Raw genomic sequence first — 13,954 nt, 5'->3', positions numbered from 1 at the left:
CAAATCTGCCATTGCAATTTCTCTTCATAAGTTTCACATGTCCTATCGCTCCACCTCCTCAGATGTTTTTTTTTAGCTTAATATTACACCTTCCTGCCATCCTGCTGCAACAGAAAATATAGACAAAATGGGGAAAAGTTAAAATATCCTGACTAATGTGTAGCCCAGCAGATTATTTTATGCCAATGTATTTCTGATTAATTTATATAACAACTTGGCAAGCGGGGGGCAGGTCAGTTCAGAGGAAGCACACACCATAAAGACAGAAATTTGCAGTGTATCTTAAAATGTGGATTAATCCTACAGTTTTCATTATCTTAAGCAAATTTTGTAAAGAAATAGAATCTTTTTTCTTTGTGCAGCAGAGGTGAAATTGCAAGGGGAAAATAAACATTTTGATCTTGACATTTTTGTGTTAAAATGCAAAAATTTTAAAATGAAACTTTTTGTCATTGGGAAGTTTTTAAGAGAAATCTTCAGGATCCCAAAGTTTCCTTCATATTCAAGTTGTCCTAGTTCTTAAATCTTTTGGTCCTATTTAGTGTAAATTATATAGCTGTTATTAATAGTGGTAAAACAAAAAGGAAACTGTAGCTCGACAGCCACACAACCCAACAGTATTTTGTTTCACGTGTCATTCGTTTCAAGTGACACACTGTTGAAATGTCACCATGCTGGCGCTCTGGCACGAGCTGTCTGTCTCTCCATCACAGCTGAATCCTCTCTGGTTTGGAGGACAGCAGTTAACCCCTGCTGCAGCCACACCCCCACCTCATAGCACCTCCCAGTATTTCCCCCAAGGCTGGGCAGACACATGCTGAGAGGACCGGGCTGTCAAGTGGATGAACAGTGACACAGGGACGCTTTACCACAGCACAGGTCAGCTTCTTGGCTTCAGGTCGTTTATGAGCCCTTTGACTGATGACAAGAAATCTAAACAGAAAGGTGAGTGCAGCCTCTTATAATTAGCACAGACAAAAGGATTGGCCATTAATGACAAGTATAAAAATAGGTGTGTGCATGTGTGTTTATCCTAGTTACATTTCACATCAAACTCTGTTTTTATCTACAGCAGAAATGAGTTTTGGAGCAGCGTGCATATTCTTACGAGGAGGCAAAAATATTGTGAGTACAGCTGCGATTCTGTTTTTACTTTTGATCAGTGTTCTTTCCTGTCCGGGTGCGTCTCTTCGTGTAGCCTCTGCAGCGTTCTGTTGCTGCTCCTAACTTGTACAATGCTGAAGCTAAACATCTGTTTTTTTCCTCCATGCGCAGCAAAGACAGCTGGCAGATGATGAGATCGAGGGTGAGTTAAATTCTTTGCATATTCTTGGGGTGGGGGTAACCTGTTTGCCAGACCTAGCCCGTATTCAGCAATTTCTTAGACCTGCGCAGCAACTCTCTAGCAAACGCATTATAGTGCTTATTTCAAGCATTCTGCACGTGTAAGAGGACACAACATTTTGATCAGTTTAGGCAGCAAGAGCTCTGACTGAAACCATTTTCCCCACAGAGCTGCGTGATGCATTCAATGAGTTCGACAAAGACAAGGACGGGCTGATCAGCTGTAAGGACCTTGGTAATCTCATGAGAACGATGGGCTACATGCCCACGGAGATGGAGCTGATCGAGCTGAGTCAGAACATCAACATGAACCGTGGGTTTTGCAGGACTTCAACACACATCAGCAGCTGCGTGAGGACAGGCGCAATTTCATTTTTTGTGTCTTTACTCCAGTTGGTGGCAGAGTTGACTTTGAGGATTTTGTGGACCTCATGACCCCAAAACTTTTGGAGGAAACAGCTGGGATGATTGGCGTGAAGGAGCTCAAAGATGCCTTTAAAGAGGTGAGAATCAAATATTGCTTATTCTTCTTCTTATTTTTCACTCACTCTCTTTTTTCCACTCCGTGTTGCTGTTTTCTCTTGCTGGTCAGTTCGACATGGATGGCGATGGGGAGATCACAACAGAGGAGCTGAGGTCTGCCATGATCAAACTGATGGGTGAACACATGAGCCGAAGAGAGATCGACGCCATAGTCAAAGAGGCCGATGATAACGGGGACGGCACGGTAGATTTTGAAGGTATGATGGTGTGAATTTGAACTCGTGGAGCTTCGATGACCTGAGTCTAATCAAACTCTTCTCATCTGCAGAGTTTGTCAGAATGATGTCACATCAATGACAGCCAAGCAGGAAGAGTCCATTTGGACCACAACACACCTGCATTGGATGCAGTGGTTATACTGATTTGTTATATACTTGTTGTACATATAGTATGACATTTTGCTATTTCCACTGAATTGGATTTGATTTTCCTATGTATTTAATTATTTACTCAATCAATTACTCAAACAGCTGGTTTGCCACCATGTTGGACTACTATCTCAATTTCAAGATGCACAATAAAACCTAATACATAAAGGGCTGATGTGAATTATTGTGAATCATATATAAGACAATTTATGAATTTTTGACACCGTATTGAGCAAATTATCAAATAACTGTGGGTGAAAAAAATCCCTCAAAAATAATTAAAAGGTTTATTTAGTTCCCTAGAAAAGACAGATTTTATTTATGTGTAGAAAATGTTTGAAAAAGAAAACATTCATTTTTGCGATGTGCAGAGCATGTGCTCAACATGACTTTCACGAGAAATCAAATTACATAATAATGAAAAAAAAACCATGTTGCTTGTGCCAAAGAGGGGATTTGCAGATGAAAACATCAGGATGGTACCAATGCTGTGGGTTAAAATGTTAAGGATTGAGTGCTGCCCTGTCCTGGTTTTGGAAGGACATCAAGATAAAGAGATTGTCTGACCAAAACAGCCTACTGATTTCATAAGAGCGATGCTCAAAGAACATCGTCTCAAAATCGTCACATCACGCATGACAGATTTTAAGGTATTAAATGCACAGAAAAATGCAATAAGCCGTCTCTAAATTTAGCCTCTTTGAGAGCTGTTCCAAAATAAACATTTAGGAGTATGCTCTTTCAGTGAACTCGGGCTTAAAAAGTGGAAATGAGAGTGATGAAAATCTACTGCACTGCAATCAAAGCCAAAATCGATCCATTTCCACAGCTGATCCCTGGCATAAAACAATTTTAACAACTATTCCAGAAATGAAAACACCAGTTGGACGTAAAATGTGCCAAATAAATCCACAGAATTATCAGGAACACAGATGTTAATGAAAGATGAACGTTATTGGAGAAAAAGTCAAATTAACAGATGAGGGCCTGAGGGCTTACATCTAACCAATTAATAGAAGTGAGGTTGCTCCTGCTTTGCAAACACAGGCCTAATGATTAAATGCACATCTGCCAGTGGTACTCTGCCGATTAGAGGAAGGTGGGGAGATATCTCTGCCAAGATGCTTAATGAAGAATCGCTTTGTGTGGTGGACAGAGTTGTTGCTTTATAAGGGAAATGTACATCCAGGTGACATCCCAAAATGACTTTAGAGAGGGTGGGAGGGAAGTAGCTGATAAATCTGAAGGAAGAGTCAGATGATGTAACACTTCGTGCCAGGACTTTGCCTGATCCCCCTCTGATCCCTCCAACATGCAGCAGTGACCTTTATTAGATTAATCCACAATAATCTCTGTCTTGGTCGCTCTCTGACTCTGAGGTAGCCACGCTCTGTTGCAGCTCTCCATCCTGCATTAGCAATAACAGTGGCTCTCCAAATGTTGATGGATTAAATTCATTTTATTTATTTTTTTTTGATAAAATTCTTGCTAATCTTTCTGAGAAGTGGCAGATGCACCATGCTATCTACAGCTGGATTTGCTACTCAGTGAGAGTTAATACTGCTTATCAAACTTTATTTCAAAGACATTTTTTTTAACCTCAAGACTAATCTGTGTATTTGTTTTATAACATTGAACGTAAACACTATTGCATAATAGAGATGCACATTTAATTAAGATTAGTTCAGTTAATTCAAATCACCATATGCAGTGTCATAATCATGTTAACTTTTCTGTAGGCATTTAGTAATTAAATAGTAAACTTCTGTATATCATATTACAGTTGTCAACAAATGTTTTTCTATATGGATGTTCTTAAGTAAATGCATCAATTTTAATACAATAGAATTGAATAAGTCTACTTTGACAAGAATCTAAAATCCTGTCACTTGCAAGTTTTTGTTTTTAGTTTTAAATTTACTAAACTAAAAACTATTTAGTTTGCAGACAAACAGAACAACCGGATAAAGTGAAGAACGGAAGCCGGGCAGGGCCAATCACATTGCGCTCCTCCTTCCTGTAGCATGTCTGTAAATTCTGGGGAAACATATTAGGCTACAAAGCGTCACTATATGTTTTTATAAAAGGCAAGTAAATCAGCACGAACCGAACATACAACGAGTTGTTACTGTGCATTTAAATTTAAAGCTGCGGTTTTGTGTGTAGCAGCTAATGTTTACTAACTCAATGGATCCGCTATTAGCTCCGTGCAGCCAACAGTTGCCATTCGTAACATCTGATGAAGCTGTGGTGTGGGAATAAAATCATGTAAATTAACACTTGTGGTTCATCTGTACAATGTAAAGCTTCACTGTAATAATTGTGGTTCGGTGTCGGGATACAGTTTGCACCTGACAGTTTATTTTTGAATTGCGTTAGTAAATAACTTAAGGTGGTGAGTTGCATGAGCAGTGCAGTTGTATCACAAAGGTCTTTGATACTAAAATACTGTGCTTTTCTCTAATAAACTGTCTTTGTCTACGCAGGTTTACACCAATGCTGACCGAGTGTAGAAAATTCTCTTGGAAATTTGTTGCTCCTACTTTTGGAAGATTTTGCACCGGCTGGAGTTTGAACTCAGGGACGTGTCTCTTCTCTTCTCCCTCAACAATTTCATCCATCCCTCCATTTCTGTCTCACCCAGGTCAGAGTAAGAGCGCCTCAGCTCCCTGCCGCTCCACTGTTCTTTGCTCTTGCTCCCGTTGGCTTTCTCACTCTACCCTCCGTTCTGACACGATGGATCTAAAAGAAGTTCTGCAGGTGATGGAGCAACTCGCTCCGCTTTCTCTGGCCGAGTCATGGGACAATGTGGGCCTTCTCGTGGAGCCTAGCAAATGTCGACCTATTAAAACCATACTGCTCACTAACGACCTTACAGTCGCCGTCATGGAGGAAGCAGAGTCCATAAGCAGTGACCTCATTGTGTCATATCACCCTCCTTTGTTTCGCCCATTCAAACGACTGGTTCAGAGCGACTGGAAGCAACTGTTGGCAGTCCGGGCGATAGAGTCTGGGATGGCAATCTTCTCCCCTCACACATCGTGGGACAGTGTTAAAGGAGGACTGAACGACTGGCTGGTTGGAGGTCTTGGTAAGAAGTCGTTCTAAATGGAAAATGCATGAAAAATTCACAAGGCTGCAGGTCAACGTGTTGCCACATGTCACACTGACCTAGTGGTCAACAATGCTAAGAACCTTTCCTCTCTCTTGTCACCTGATTATGTTGTATGTTCCATCTCTGGTGTCTCTGTGTGACTCTCAGGTAGCGGGCAGGTGTCTGTGCTGAGTCCGGCCCTCAGTAGTATACCCAGTTGTCACAAACTGGAATTCACAGTCAAGAGCAGAGAAGAACTGCACACGGTAATGGAGGAACTGAAGGCTTGTAACAGTGGAACCGGTCTCCAGCATTCAAGCTGCAGGTTATTTTTTGCACACACAAACAATCACGGATGAATGAATAAGCGTTCGCCAGATTTAGGACTGGGCAGACAGGCGGAAGGCATTTTGGATGTTGCTCTGTGGTTTTTAAGGTTGTTAGAAATTCCCTGTCCTCCAAACCCAGTGTGAGTGTAACAAGGTAAATACAACACCTGTACAAACGATTATAGGCAGAAAATCAACAGTTATAACCTCAACGAAGGTTTCGTGTAGGGGTTAAGAACACTTTCTTTGCCCTGGTTTACAGAACAGACAACAGTGGGATCCAGGTCAGTGTAGTGTGTAGTGACTCAGCGCTGACCCCTAGTGTCCAGGCCGTGTTACGACACAATGCAACCAGCTCGTCCCTGAACATTATGAAGTTGGAAAAGGTAAATACCAACATTTTAATGCGAAATAAGTTTTTTTTTTTTTTTTTTAAAGTGTTGAACCTTCATGTAACAGTGGCTGTTAGTAAATGATAGGAGACCTATTTCCACCTCTTTATTGCAGCCGCCTCTCTTGGGACACGGCCAGGGACGACTTAGTGTTTTGAATCAGCCTGTAACGGTGGCAACAGCCATAGAGAAAATGAAGTCTCACTTGGGATTGACTCACCTTCGTTTGGCTCTTGGAGTTGGGAAGACGCTTGGTAATGCATTCTTACCGTTGTGTGTTACCCTTCATGTCAGTCAGTGTGACACAGACACAATTTGCAAATAGAGTTTGTGTGAAATGAACTTAAAGAGATGATTTTAGAAACTGAACCGATGTTTTACTTTATGTAAACAGCTCTTAGCAAAACCTAGATGGCAAACTAAACAGGACCTTGTTAGTTGTATATCAGCTCTCATTGTCAGATTTTATTTTCCATACCTTATTAATAATTCAGATCCCCCCTTCCCTAGATTCTTCTATTTTTACTGTGGCTGTGTGTGCTGGATCTGGAGCATCAGTCCTGACTGGTGTAAAGGCAGACCTTTACATCACAGGTAGATCCAAGTCCACATTCAGCATCATGTAATCGCACATTCCTTCAACTGCCAGTGTACCTTCTTGTCGGAACGTTACTGTTACATGAGTTTGGATTAATCGAATCCTTTTTCAGGGGAGATGTCCCACCATGAGGTTCTAGACGCTGTGGCAAAGGGCACCAGTGTCATCCTCAGTGACCATAGCAACAGCGAACGGGGCTTCCTGTCCGTGTTCCGGGAGAAGTTGACTGTGCGCCTCCCTGACAGTGTCGCAGTGGTGGTGTCAAAGGTTGACAGAGACCCCCTGGAGGTGGTCTGATTTCCACACTCATTGGTCTGTTGTGCTAAATGCTCCGGATAAAACGTAATGATGTAATACAAATCACTGAATGACATAAAAATGACCCTAAAGTAGTTTATTACTACTGTTGCTTCTGATGATAAGACATTAGTAACCCCAAATGACCACTGAGCCGCTGATGAAGGCACATAATCTGGAATCAGAATGCTCGCAGCGGATTAATGGGACTCGTAGGCAACACGTTCTACTGTTGCCCTCATTTGTCTCCTCCTGGTGTGCAGAATAAAATTTACCATGCATAAATATTCCAGGAGAGCGTTTTCATTGCAAACAAGTATGATGTGATTAATGAGAAAAGCGAACAGCAGGACGTACGACAAAGATTTGAGACAGACACTCCTTTTAATGCAAATTCAGAAAACTCAACAGTGTTTTAAATTTATTACACTGACCTCCAGGCCTTCAGAATCAAGCAAAGAGGGAATCGAACCACTTAGCACAGACATGTCAAAGTGGTACTTAATGTGCTGTTAACAGCATTCGCTGTCAGCTCTCAACACAGCAGAGGTGTGAAGAAACCCCACTAACAGTCCTCATCATCTACTCTAACTCGGACTGTTGGCCGCCGCGCCCCCACACCCACCTGTCTGTCCGTAAAAACATTAAGACCTCTCACGCTCCGCCTGTCAAGACAATGACCTTTATCTAAGTGCGAAGCTCACACCTTCACTTCCTCTCCCCCACATTCACTTTTATCCCACCACACGTGCATTGACATGCACACAAATGGACTAGGAAAACAACAACTACAACAACATTCGGCCCCAGCTGTCACTGATTCCACTGGTTGGTATTTTTGAGTGGGCCTATTTGTCTTCTTTTTCCAACTCTCCATTTATCCCCCTCTATTATGGGATGATGTAATAATAATCCTTGGCTAAAGACTGATCTGTTAATGGGGCCTGTAACATGGCACCTTCAACAGAAAGCAATTAACAAAATATCTAGTAATATTAAGAGTTTTAGCCTGCTAATGCATTTATTTTAAGCGCACAAACTGTTTGAATTAGAACTACTCTGCTCTATTTCTATTTTTTACAGAATATATTTGAATATTCTATCAAGTTGTACAAACTGTTGAATGTTCAGCACCTTTCTACTCCTTTCCTAAAAGCAAAACAATTCCAGGATCGACTGGAATTCTGAGCTCTTCCCTGCTCGAATTGATTTTCAGACTCTGTATTTGTGTTGGAGCCAAATTGTAGCCAGTGGCCAAACTGTTGCCCACCGGTGCTCAAGGCTCATCCCCTCCCTGCTGAGAACAGCGAATAAGCAGCCTGGTGAGAGGAAGAGACATATCAACAGGTCGTCAAACAACCGCAGGGGGCAGCTGGTCCACTACATGCAACATGTAGGTAGCAGCCATTGAGAAGCATTTTTAAGAATTATTCATTAAATTGCAGAATCTGTTATCTCAGATAAGATAAAGAGGTTTAATGGATAGTTTGTAGTCTGCCTTTTTTAATTGTCTGCAACAAGTCATTGAATGACCTCATTATATTAATAACTGGTTCATGCATTAATTATTAAACAGTTAGAGGATTGTGCAGAGTGGTGAATCATTTTGCAGTTCTTCCCCCTTTTATAAATTGCCCAAAATAAGTAACAATTAACTCAAAGGTACTAAAGGCCATTTCACAAATAAATCACATAACGCTTCCGAGACAAACAAAGCGAGGATGGTTTGAATCACCTCTCTACGACTGTTGTTTACTTTGGTCGAGCAAAAACAGAAGAGTGTGGAGGGACTGGGAGGCAAAAAAGATGGACCATTTGGTCTTAGGTGTGAAGCTCCAGACACCTATTTAACACAAGCAAGTCGGCATCATGGACATTTCTAGCAAAGGACAGCAGACTGCTGGGATCAGAGATCTTCACAATCACAGCACTGAAACAAGAAAAAGGACCCAAAAATTGACACAATCGAGAGAGAAGAATGTAACTGCCGGGAAGACAAAAAAGACCAAAACTTCAGACGAGGAAAAGAATGCTGAGCATGGAGATTTACCCCAGTCTGACTCTGGGACCAACGAGGATCGGAGACTGTTTTTACAGAGGTCAGTACAAGCATGGCAGAATAGGATGCAGAAGGGGTGTTTAATGTTTCAAGAGTGTAACCAGATTCTAGAGTTGGTTGTTTCTTTCTATATTGATTCTAGAGTCTAGAATTTTGCAGCCAATTTTGTATAAATGGTGTACACCTCATTGAAAACCACTACACAAGTGGGGAAAGGGAAAACCACATAACAAAGGAATAGTTTTGAACTTTTAAAAACTACCACTACAGCAGGTATTTTACATAGCTTACAAATATAGTTCAAGGGTTACTTTAAGTTCCTATTCCAGGTGCTAGTATTTGAATTTTTTTTTTCAAGTGTAGTTGTTTAGATGTTTGAACCACTTTCCTTGGATCTTTGTATACAGATCGACACGCTCCGGCCCCTGTGCCGCTCTACCCTACAACCTGTGATGTGTCGACCAAAGCCTTGCCTTCAAGGTTGGTGGCCCCTTCTTCCATCTCCAAAGAAGCTGCCGCCAGCACTCAGAAAGCTGACGTTAAGATGGAGCTGGAGAACGCGTCGTTGTGGAAGCAGTTCAGCTCAGTGGGCACAGAGATGATCATCACAAAGAAGGGCAGGTGAGGTCCAGACGCTGTCCCCAACCCATCCACTCCATAAAATGCTCCCTCAAACCTGAGTGTTGCTTCTTCTGTTAGACGTATGTTCCCTGGGCTGAGGTTAAATCTGTCTGGCCTGAACCCATCGCTCCGCTACATCCTGCTCCTGGACATCATCCCCGCAGACAACTCCCGCTATCGTTTCCAAGGCGGAGGCTGGCAGGCTGTTGGAGGGGCGGAGGCCAGACTCCCGGACCGTGTTTTCATCCACCCAGACTCACCTGCCACGGGTGCTCACTGGCAGAGCCGAACCATCTCCTTTCACTACGCCAAGCTCACCAACAACACGCTGGACACGCACGGACACGTATGTCCCGCAGAGCGGTGCACACAGCAGAGTTACTGACGTGGGTTTGTCATTGTGATGCATTTTTAATTCATTTATTTGTAGATAATCCTGCACTCACTGCACCGCTACCAGCCCAGAGTTCATGTGATTGAAGCCAGGGATGTGCTGAGGTGGGGTGGGGGGCAACACTCGTTTGTGTTCCCTGAGACCCAGTTCATCACCGTCACTGCCTACCAAAACAACAAGGTACCAGATGGCTTAGAAATGTTTTTAAGTGGCTAAAGATTCTGTACATCACAATCAGTAAGTGATGAAGAGGAACAAGTGAACTATGGTGAGATTCCTGTTGCTGTTCTCAGATCACAGAACTGAAGATCAACGCCAACCCCTTTGCCAAAGGCTTCCGAGAGAACGGCATGAACAGCAAAAAGTAAACACTAACACATGCAGCTACAGCTCATCTACATGTTCCAGAGGTCCTAATAAGTTCTTTTTGCCTGTAGACAGAGAGAGGCAAGGCAAAAACGCAAAATTACAGCTTTGACAGAAAACTCTGACACCTCTGCTAGTAAAAGTAAGAAAATCTCTCTTATTTGGCAGAAATGTTTCTTCCTGACTTTTTGTTAATTGTCTAAGGATTTAAAAAAACAAAACTTTTTTTTATTAGTGAACTGTGATCCCTGCGATGCAACTGAGCTACTGTCACGGCCCATAACCAGCAGCAGCACTGCAGACCTGCAAACCCTCGATTTATCCTCACTACCCCCACTGCCTGACCCCTCTTGGGGGGTCAGACCAGAGGAGACCCCTTATCAGGACACACTGGTCCCAGAGGAGGCTTTAGACCTTAACCAGGCCTTTATGGCATCCCAGATGTCTGATATTGGCATGTCCATGGCCAGTGAGGTGCAGAACCCAACAGGAAGTGAGGTAGCAACCAGCATGATGGAAGGGTAAGTCCTCACAAATGGGCTGATAGTTTCAAGTCCTTATTTGATGTAGAGTGGAAAACACAGATCAATCTCTCTAATTTGAGTTCATGGATTATTATTTCTTCTCCCCTACAGATCAGACACCTCATCTTTCACCTCCACTTATTCTGGTGCTCAGCCCAGCTCTTACTCCTCCCTTCCCATCCCTGACTGCTCAGATGCTTCCAATCCTCAGTCCACCATCCCTCCTGCTGTCTATCCCTCCATTCTCTCCTCCTCCCCTACGATCACCTCTCCCATCTCAACCACTCCCTTGCTCCAGCAGACCTCCTTCATCTTTCCCACCCCTCCTCCATCCAGCTCCTCTTCACCACAGCCACTGCTGCCCTCCACTTGTTCCTCCCCCTCTGCCGACTCCTACCATGGGGTCACAGAGTCAGTCAGCCAGACCACTCCTTCCGAAGCCACGTTTGCCGCGGTCCCAGCAGATCTTCTGCTGTCTCAGCCACTGCAGGTTGAACCTGTACCAGCAGAAAATCATGAACTCAGTGATCAAAGCTCAGCTGTATTTGCTTATCCCAATATTTATCTTTCAAATCCTGCTCCAGCCACTTCTCACCCTCTTGCTAACTCAAACCAACCAGCTCCCAGTCTGTCGTGGTCTTTACCGGCTCATGGTGGACCCACATCTTTTGCCTTCCCCTCTGTTCCTCCACACATGCAAGGTCTGTCCTTTCAGAATGTGACTCCCAACTCCTCCCACCCCAGCCTGCACCTCCAAAACTTGAGCCACCAAGCGCCATCTTCTGCGCTTGCTGCAGCCTTCCCTGCATGCTCCTTCACTCATCCCTCTTCCTCCCTTCCCCACCCTCCATTCCAGCCCTCCTCCCACTTGACAGTCACCCCTTCCTTCCAGCAGTCCACCACAACCTTGTCACAGACAGTGCAGCACCCTCAAAAGCCAACCAATCCCTCCTCTACCTCTTCATCATACCCTCCAGTTGATGTAGGCGCCATCCCTCAGTTCGGCCATGGCGCCCCCTATCGCACAGAGAGGGCACTGCACCACTCGTCTCTTCTGTCTCAACTGGATCCAACGCTTCCTTCCACCCTGACCTCCTCCACCCCTCCCCCAGCCCTATACTCTGCTTTCCCTTCATACCCTCTCCGGCTCTGTAAGGAACCTCACTCATCCCTCACTATCCCTTTCAGGCATCTGTATAGACAACACCAACATGGTCCTTCCCACCCACAGGGGTCATACCTGGATGTGAGCACCAGAGGTGTATTTTAAAAGTTGGTATTTTTAACGCTGATGTAATGTTTTGACTTGATAGCGCTTTTAGGTGATTTTGAATTAGATATAAATTAGCCCTCATAATGTGTGTGCGTGTGTGTGTGTGCAAGAACTTTTTGCAAATGTTCATTCCAAATAAAATCAAGAAATGTCCCTTTTATGATTGCTCTCTTTCTGCAAATGACTGCAAAAGTCTTTTTTATGCAAGATAAACATGTCTGCATGTTAAACTGGCCAATGCCATCAAGTTTGTGACTGAATCTTGACTTTGCTTGAGATTGTGTGCATGTGTGTGTGTGGCCCAGTTAGAGTCTTTACTTACTCTATGTGGTGATTTACAAAGGTCAAGCTAGCTGACCCACATGTGGGTGGGTCCATATTTTAAACTTCAGATTTAGCACTTTTTAACCCCAGACTGAAGTTGTGGAACTGATAGTGAAGTTTACTGATCAGGAGAAGTGACACCAACACAGCAACAGTTCATGCATGCAGTGCCAGCACCAATGCTGATGAGACACTCATACTGAGGGGTATGAAAGGCAAATGGAAGGTTACTGGTTTGCCAATGCCAGCCATTTTTTCCTACACTATCCCAAACAGAAGATGCTAACCTTGGACCCAACAGAATCATCTAGATTGTCTCTTGAACAATGGAAAAGAAGATTGTAAACCATGGTCATTACATCGGGATTTGGGGTAGAAAAAGGATACTTCTCTCTCTTTATCTTTGTTATTGCTCCCAGTCGCGGTGCTGTTGTCCCAAATGACACCAGATCGCGTTGAGCTGTCCCTCAGGAGCAGTAGTAGAAGCCATGTTACGTCCCCTTTGGCTCCTCTCTGCCACCAGGAGCCAGTCGGCACCGCATTACGTGAATCCGTTCTGCTTTTACTTCAACCTTTATAGCTGTCTTGGTAACAGCACCTTTCCACCTAGGAGAAAGCGACTGTTTTTGCAACTTACTGGTAATTTGTACATAATCACCACACTGAAAAGGATGAATGGGCCCCTCCAATGGTTTTAGGAGCCCGTCAGAAACCTGTAAGTGTAAATTCTTTGTAAATTCTCAGTCAGATGATCAGATAATCATCAGTCCACATTAAAGTGACTTTATGTGGGGTCAAAGGTGGGCTCGCCCCTGTAAACATAGGCCGACCCATCAATTCCTCACGAGGACATAGCCCCGTCATGGCGTTTGGTGTGCTACCGATCGGATATAGCACAATGGGGAATGCTGAACTCCTATTACCGCTGCTAGACCCTGAGTCATCTTAGCTGGCCTTGGTCACTGTTTCCCCCCATGGGCACCCCAAAGTGGGCAATAATTTCTTTCACCAAACATTTCATGATTGGTTTTGTGGCTTTTCTGCTTGGAAAGACTTCACCCATTTAGAAAACATGTCAATGATGATGGCCAACCATACTGTATATAACCTTGACAAATGGGCATATGTAGAAAATCTATTTGCTTATTTACAAAAGGCCTCAATGGTGGCGGCAATCAATCGTGTTTTATAATGTTTCCAGCCCTACGTGTCTGTGGACATATCATACAAGCCTTCACCAGGGTTTGCTAAACATGTGTAAAGCCTGGTGTGAACCACTGACAGTGAAGAATCTCGTCTGTCCCTCCTTTTCCAACCTGAGTTGGTCAGTGTGATAAAATATGGAGGAGAGACCGGGGGCAAGCAGGTCGACCAACGGGGTGGAGCCACCAGCCAGACTCCTGTTAAGTGTAACCTTTTCTAATCCAA

At 43.6% G+C, this 13,954-nt stretch overlaps 3 protein-coding genes across 6 annotated transcripts; all 3 read left to right on the top strand.

The window, feature by feature from the left end:
- The first annotated feature begins 680 nt into the window (after positions 1-680).
- Positions 681-2,414, top strand: cabp5a (calcium binding protein 5a). Of its 2 annotated transcripts, none has more exons than XM_029838303.1 (7): positions 681-945; positions 1,076-1,125; positions 1,276-1,306; positions 1,514-1,657; positions 1,738-1,847; positions 1,937-2,084; positions 2,156-2,184. In XM_029838303.1, the coding sequence occupies exons 1-7, from the start codon at positions 843-845 to the stop codon at positions 2,182-2,184; spliced, it is 615 nt and encodes a 204-aa protein (XP_029694163.1). In that variant the 5' UTR covers positions 681-842. The 2 variants fall into 2 exon arrangements, with proteins under 2 accessions (XP_029694163.1, XP_003961445.1); XM_003961396.3 differs by having other exon boundaries at positions 830-945; positions 1,073-1,125; positions 2,156-2,414.
- Positions 2,415-4,223: 1,809 nt separating this feature from the next.
- Positions 4,224-7,250, top strand: nif3l1 (NIF3 NGG1 interacting factor 3-like 1 (S. cerevisiae)). 3 transcript variants are annotated; one of them, XM_011602863.2, is made up of 7 exons: positions 4,224-4,342; positions 4,742-5,346; positions 5,518-5,674; positions 5,941-6,064; positions 6,186-6,324; positions 6,581-6,664; positions 6,781-7,250. In XM_011602863.2, exons 2-7 carry the CDS (start codon positions 4,752-4,754, stop codon positions 6,963-6,965), a joined length of 1,284 nt encoding a protein of 427 aa, XP_011601165.2. In that variant the 5' UTR covers positions 4,224-4,342; positions 4,742-4,751; the 3' UTR covers positions 6,966-7,250. The 3 variants fall into 3 exon arrangements, with proteins under 3 accessions (XP_011601165.2, XP_029693958.1, XP_029693945.1); XM_029838098.1 differs by lacking the exon at positions 4,224-4,342 and adding an exon at positions 4,375-4,523 and having other exon boundaries at positions 6,581-6,692; positions 6,781-6,951; XM_029838085.1 differs by lacking the exon at positions 4,224-4,342 and adding an exon at positions 4,376-4,523.
- Positions 7,251-7,332: 82 nt separating this feature from the next.
- tbx6 (T-box transcription factor 6) lies at positions 7,333-12,383 on the top strand. The gene is made up of 8 exons (XM_029837917.1): positions 7,333-9,064; positions 9,432-9,645; positions 9,724-9,991; positions 10,076-10,219; positions 10,333-10,403; positions 10,477-10,547; positions 10,641-10,926; positions 11,041-12,383. Exons 1-8 carry the CDS (start codon positions 8,995-8,997, stop codon positions 12,197-12,199), a joined length of 2,283 nt encoding a protein of 760 aa, XP_029693777.1. The 5' UTR covers positions 7,333-8,994; the 3' UTR covers positions 12,200-12,383.
- Positions 12,384-13,954: the final 1,571 nt, after the last annotated feature.

This window comes from Takifugu rubripes, chromosome 1, assembly GCF_901000725.2.
Source record: "Takifugu rubripes chromosome 1, fTakRub1.2, whole genome shotgun sequence".
Lineage (NCBI taxonomy): Eukaryota > Metazoa > Chordata > Actinopteri > Tetraodontiformes > Tetraodontidae > Takifugu > Takifugu rubripes.
The sequence above is the reverse complement of the archived record's forward strand: the minus strand, read 5'-3'. Positions and strand labels throughout refer to the sequence as shown.

Coding starts and splice junctions, on each gene's coding strand:
- cabp5a (XM_003961396.3), top strand. CDS start 843: ATGAACAGTGACACAGGGACGCTTTACCACAGCACAGGTCAGCTTCTT. Junction 1,307..1,513: donor GGCAGATGATGAGATCGAGG/GTGAGTTAAATT, acceptor TTTTCCCCACAG/AGCTGCGTGATGCATTCAAT. Junction 2,085..2,155: donor CGGCACGGTAGATTTTGAAG/GTATGATGGTGT, acceptor TCTCATCTGCAG/AGTTTGTCAGAATGATGTCA.
- nif3l1 (XM_029838085.1), top strand. CDS start 4,495: ATGAAGCTGTGGTGTGGGAATAAAATCAT. Junction 4,524..4,741: donor TGGTGTGGGAATAAAATCAT/GTAAATTAACAC, acceptor TTGTCTACGCAG/GTTTACACCAATGCTGACCG. Junction 5,347..5,517: donor CTGGCTGGTTGGAGGTCTTG/GTAAGAAGTCGT, acceptor TGTGACTCTCAG/GTAGCGGGCAGGTGTCTGTG.
- tbx6 (XM_029837917.1), top strand. CDS start 8,995: ATGCTGAGCATGGAGATTTACCCCAGTCTGACTCTGGGACCAACGAGG. Junction 10,220..10,332: donor CTGCCTACCAAAACAACAAG/GTACCAGATGGC, acceptor TGCTGTTCTCAG/ATCACAGAACTGAAGATCAA. Junction 10,927..11,040: donor GCAACCAGCATGATGGAAGG/GTAAGTCCTCAC, acceptor TCTCCCCTACAG/ATCAGACACCTCATCTTTCA.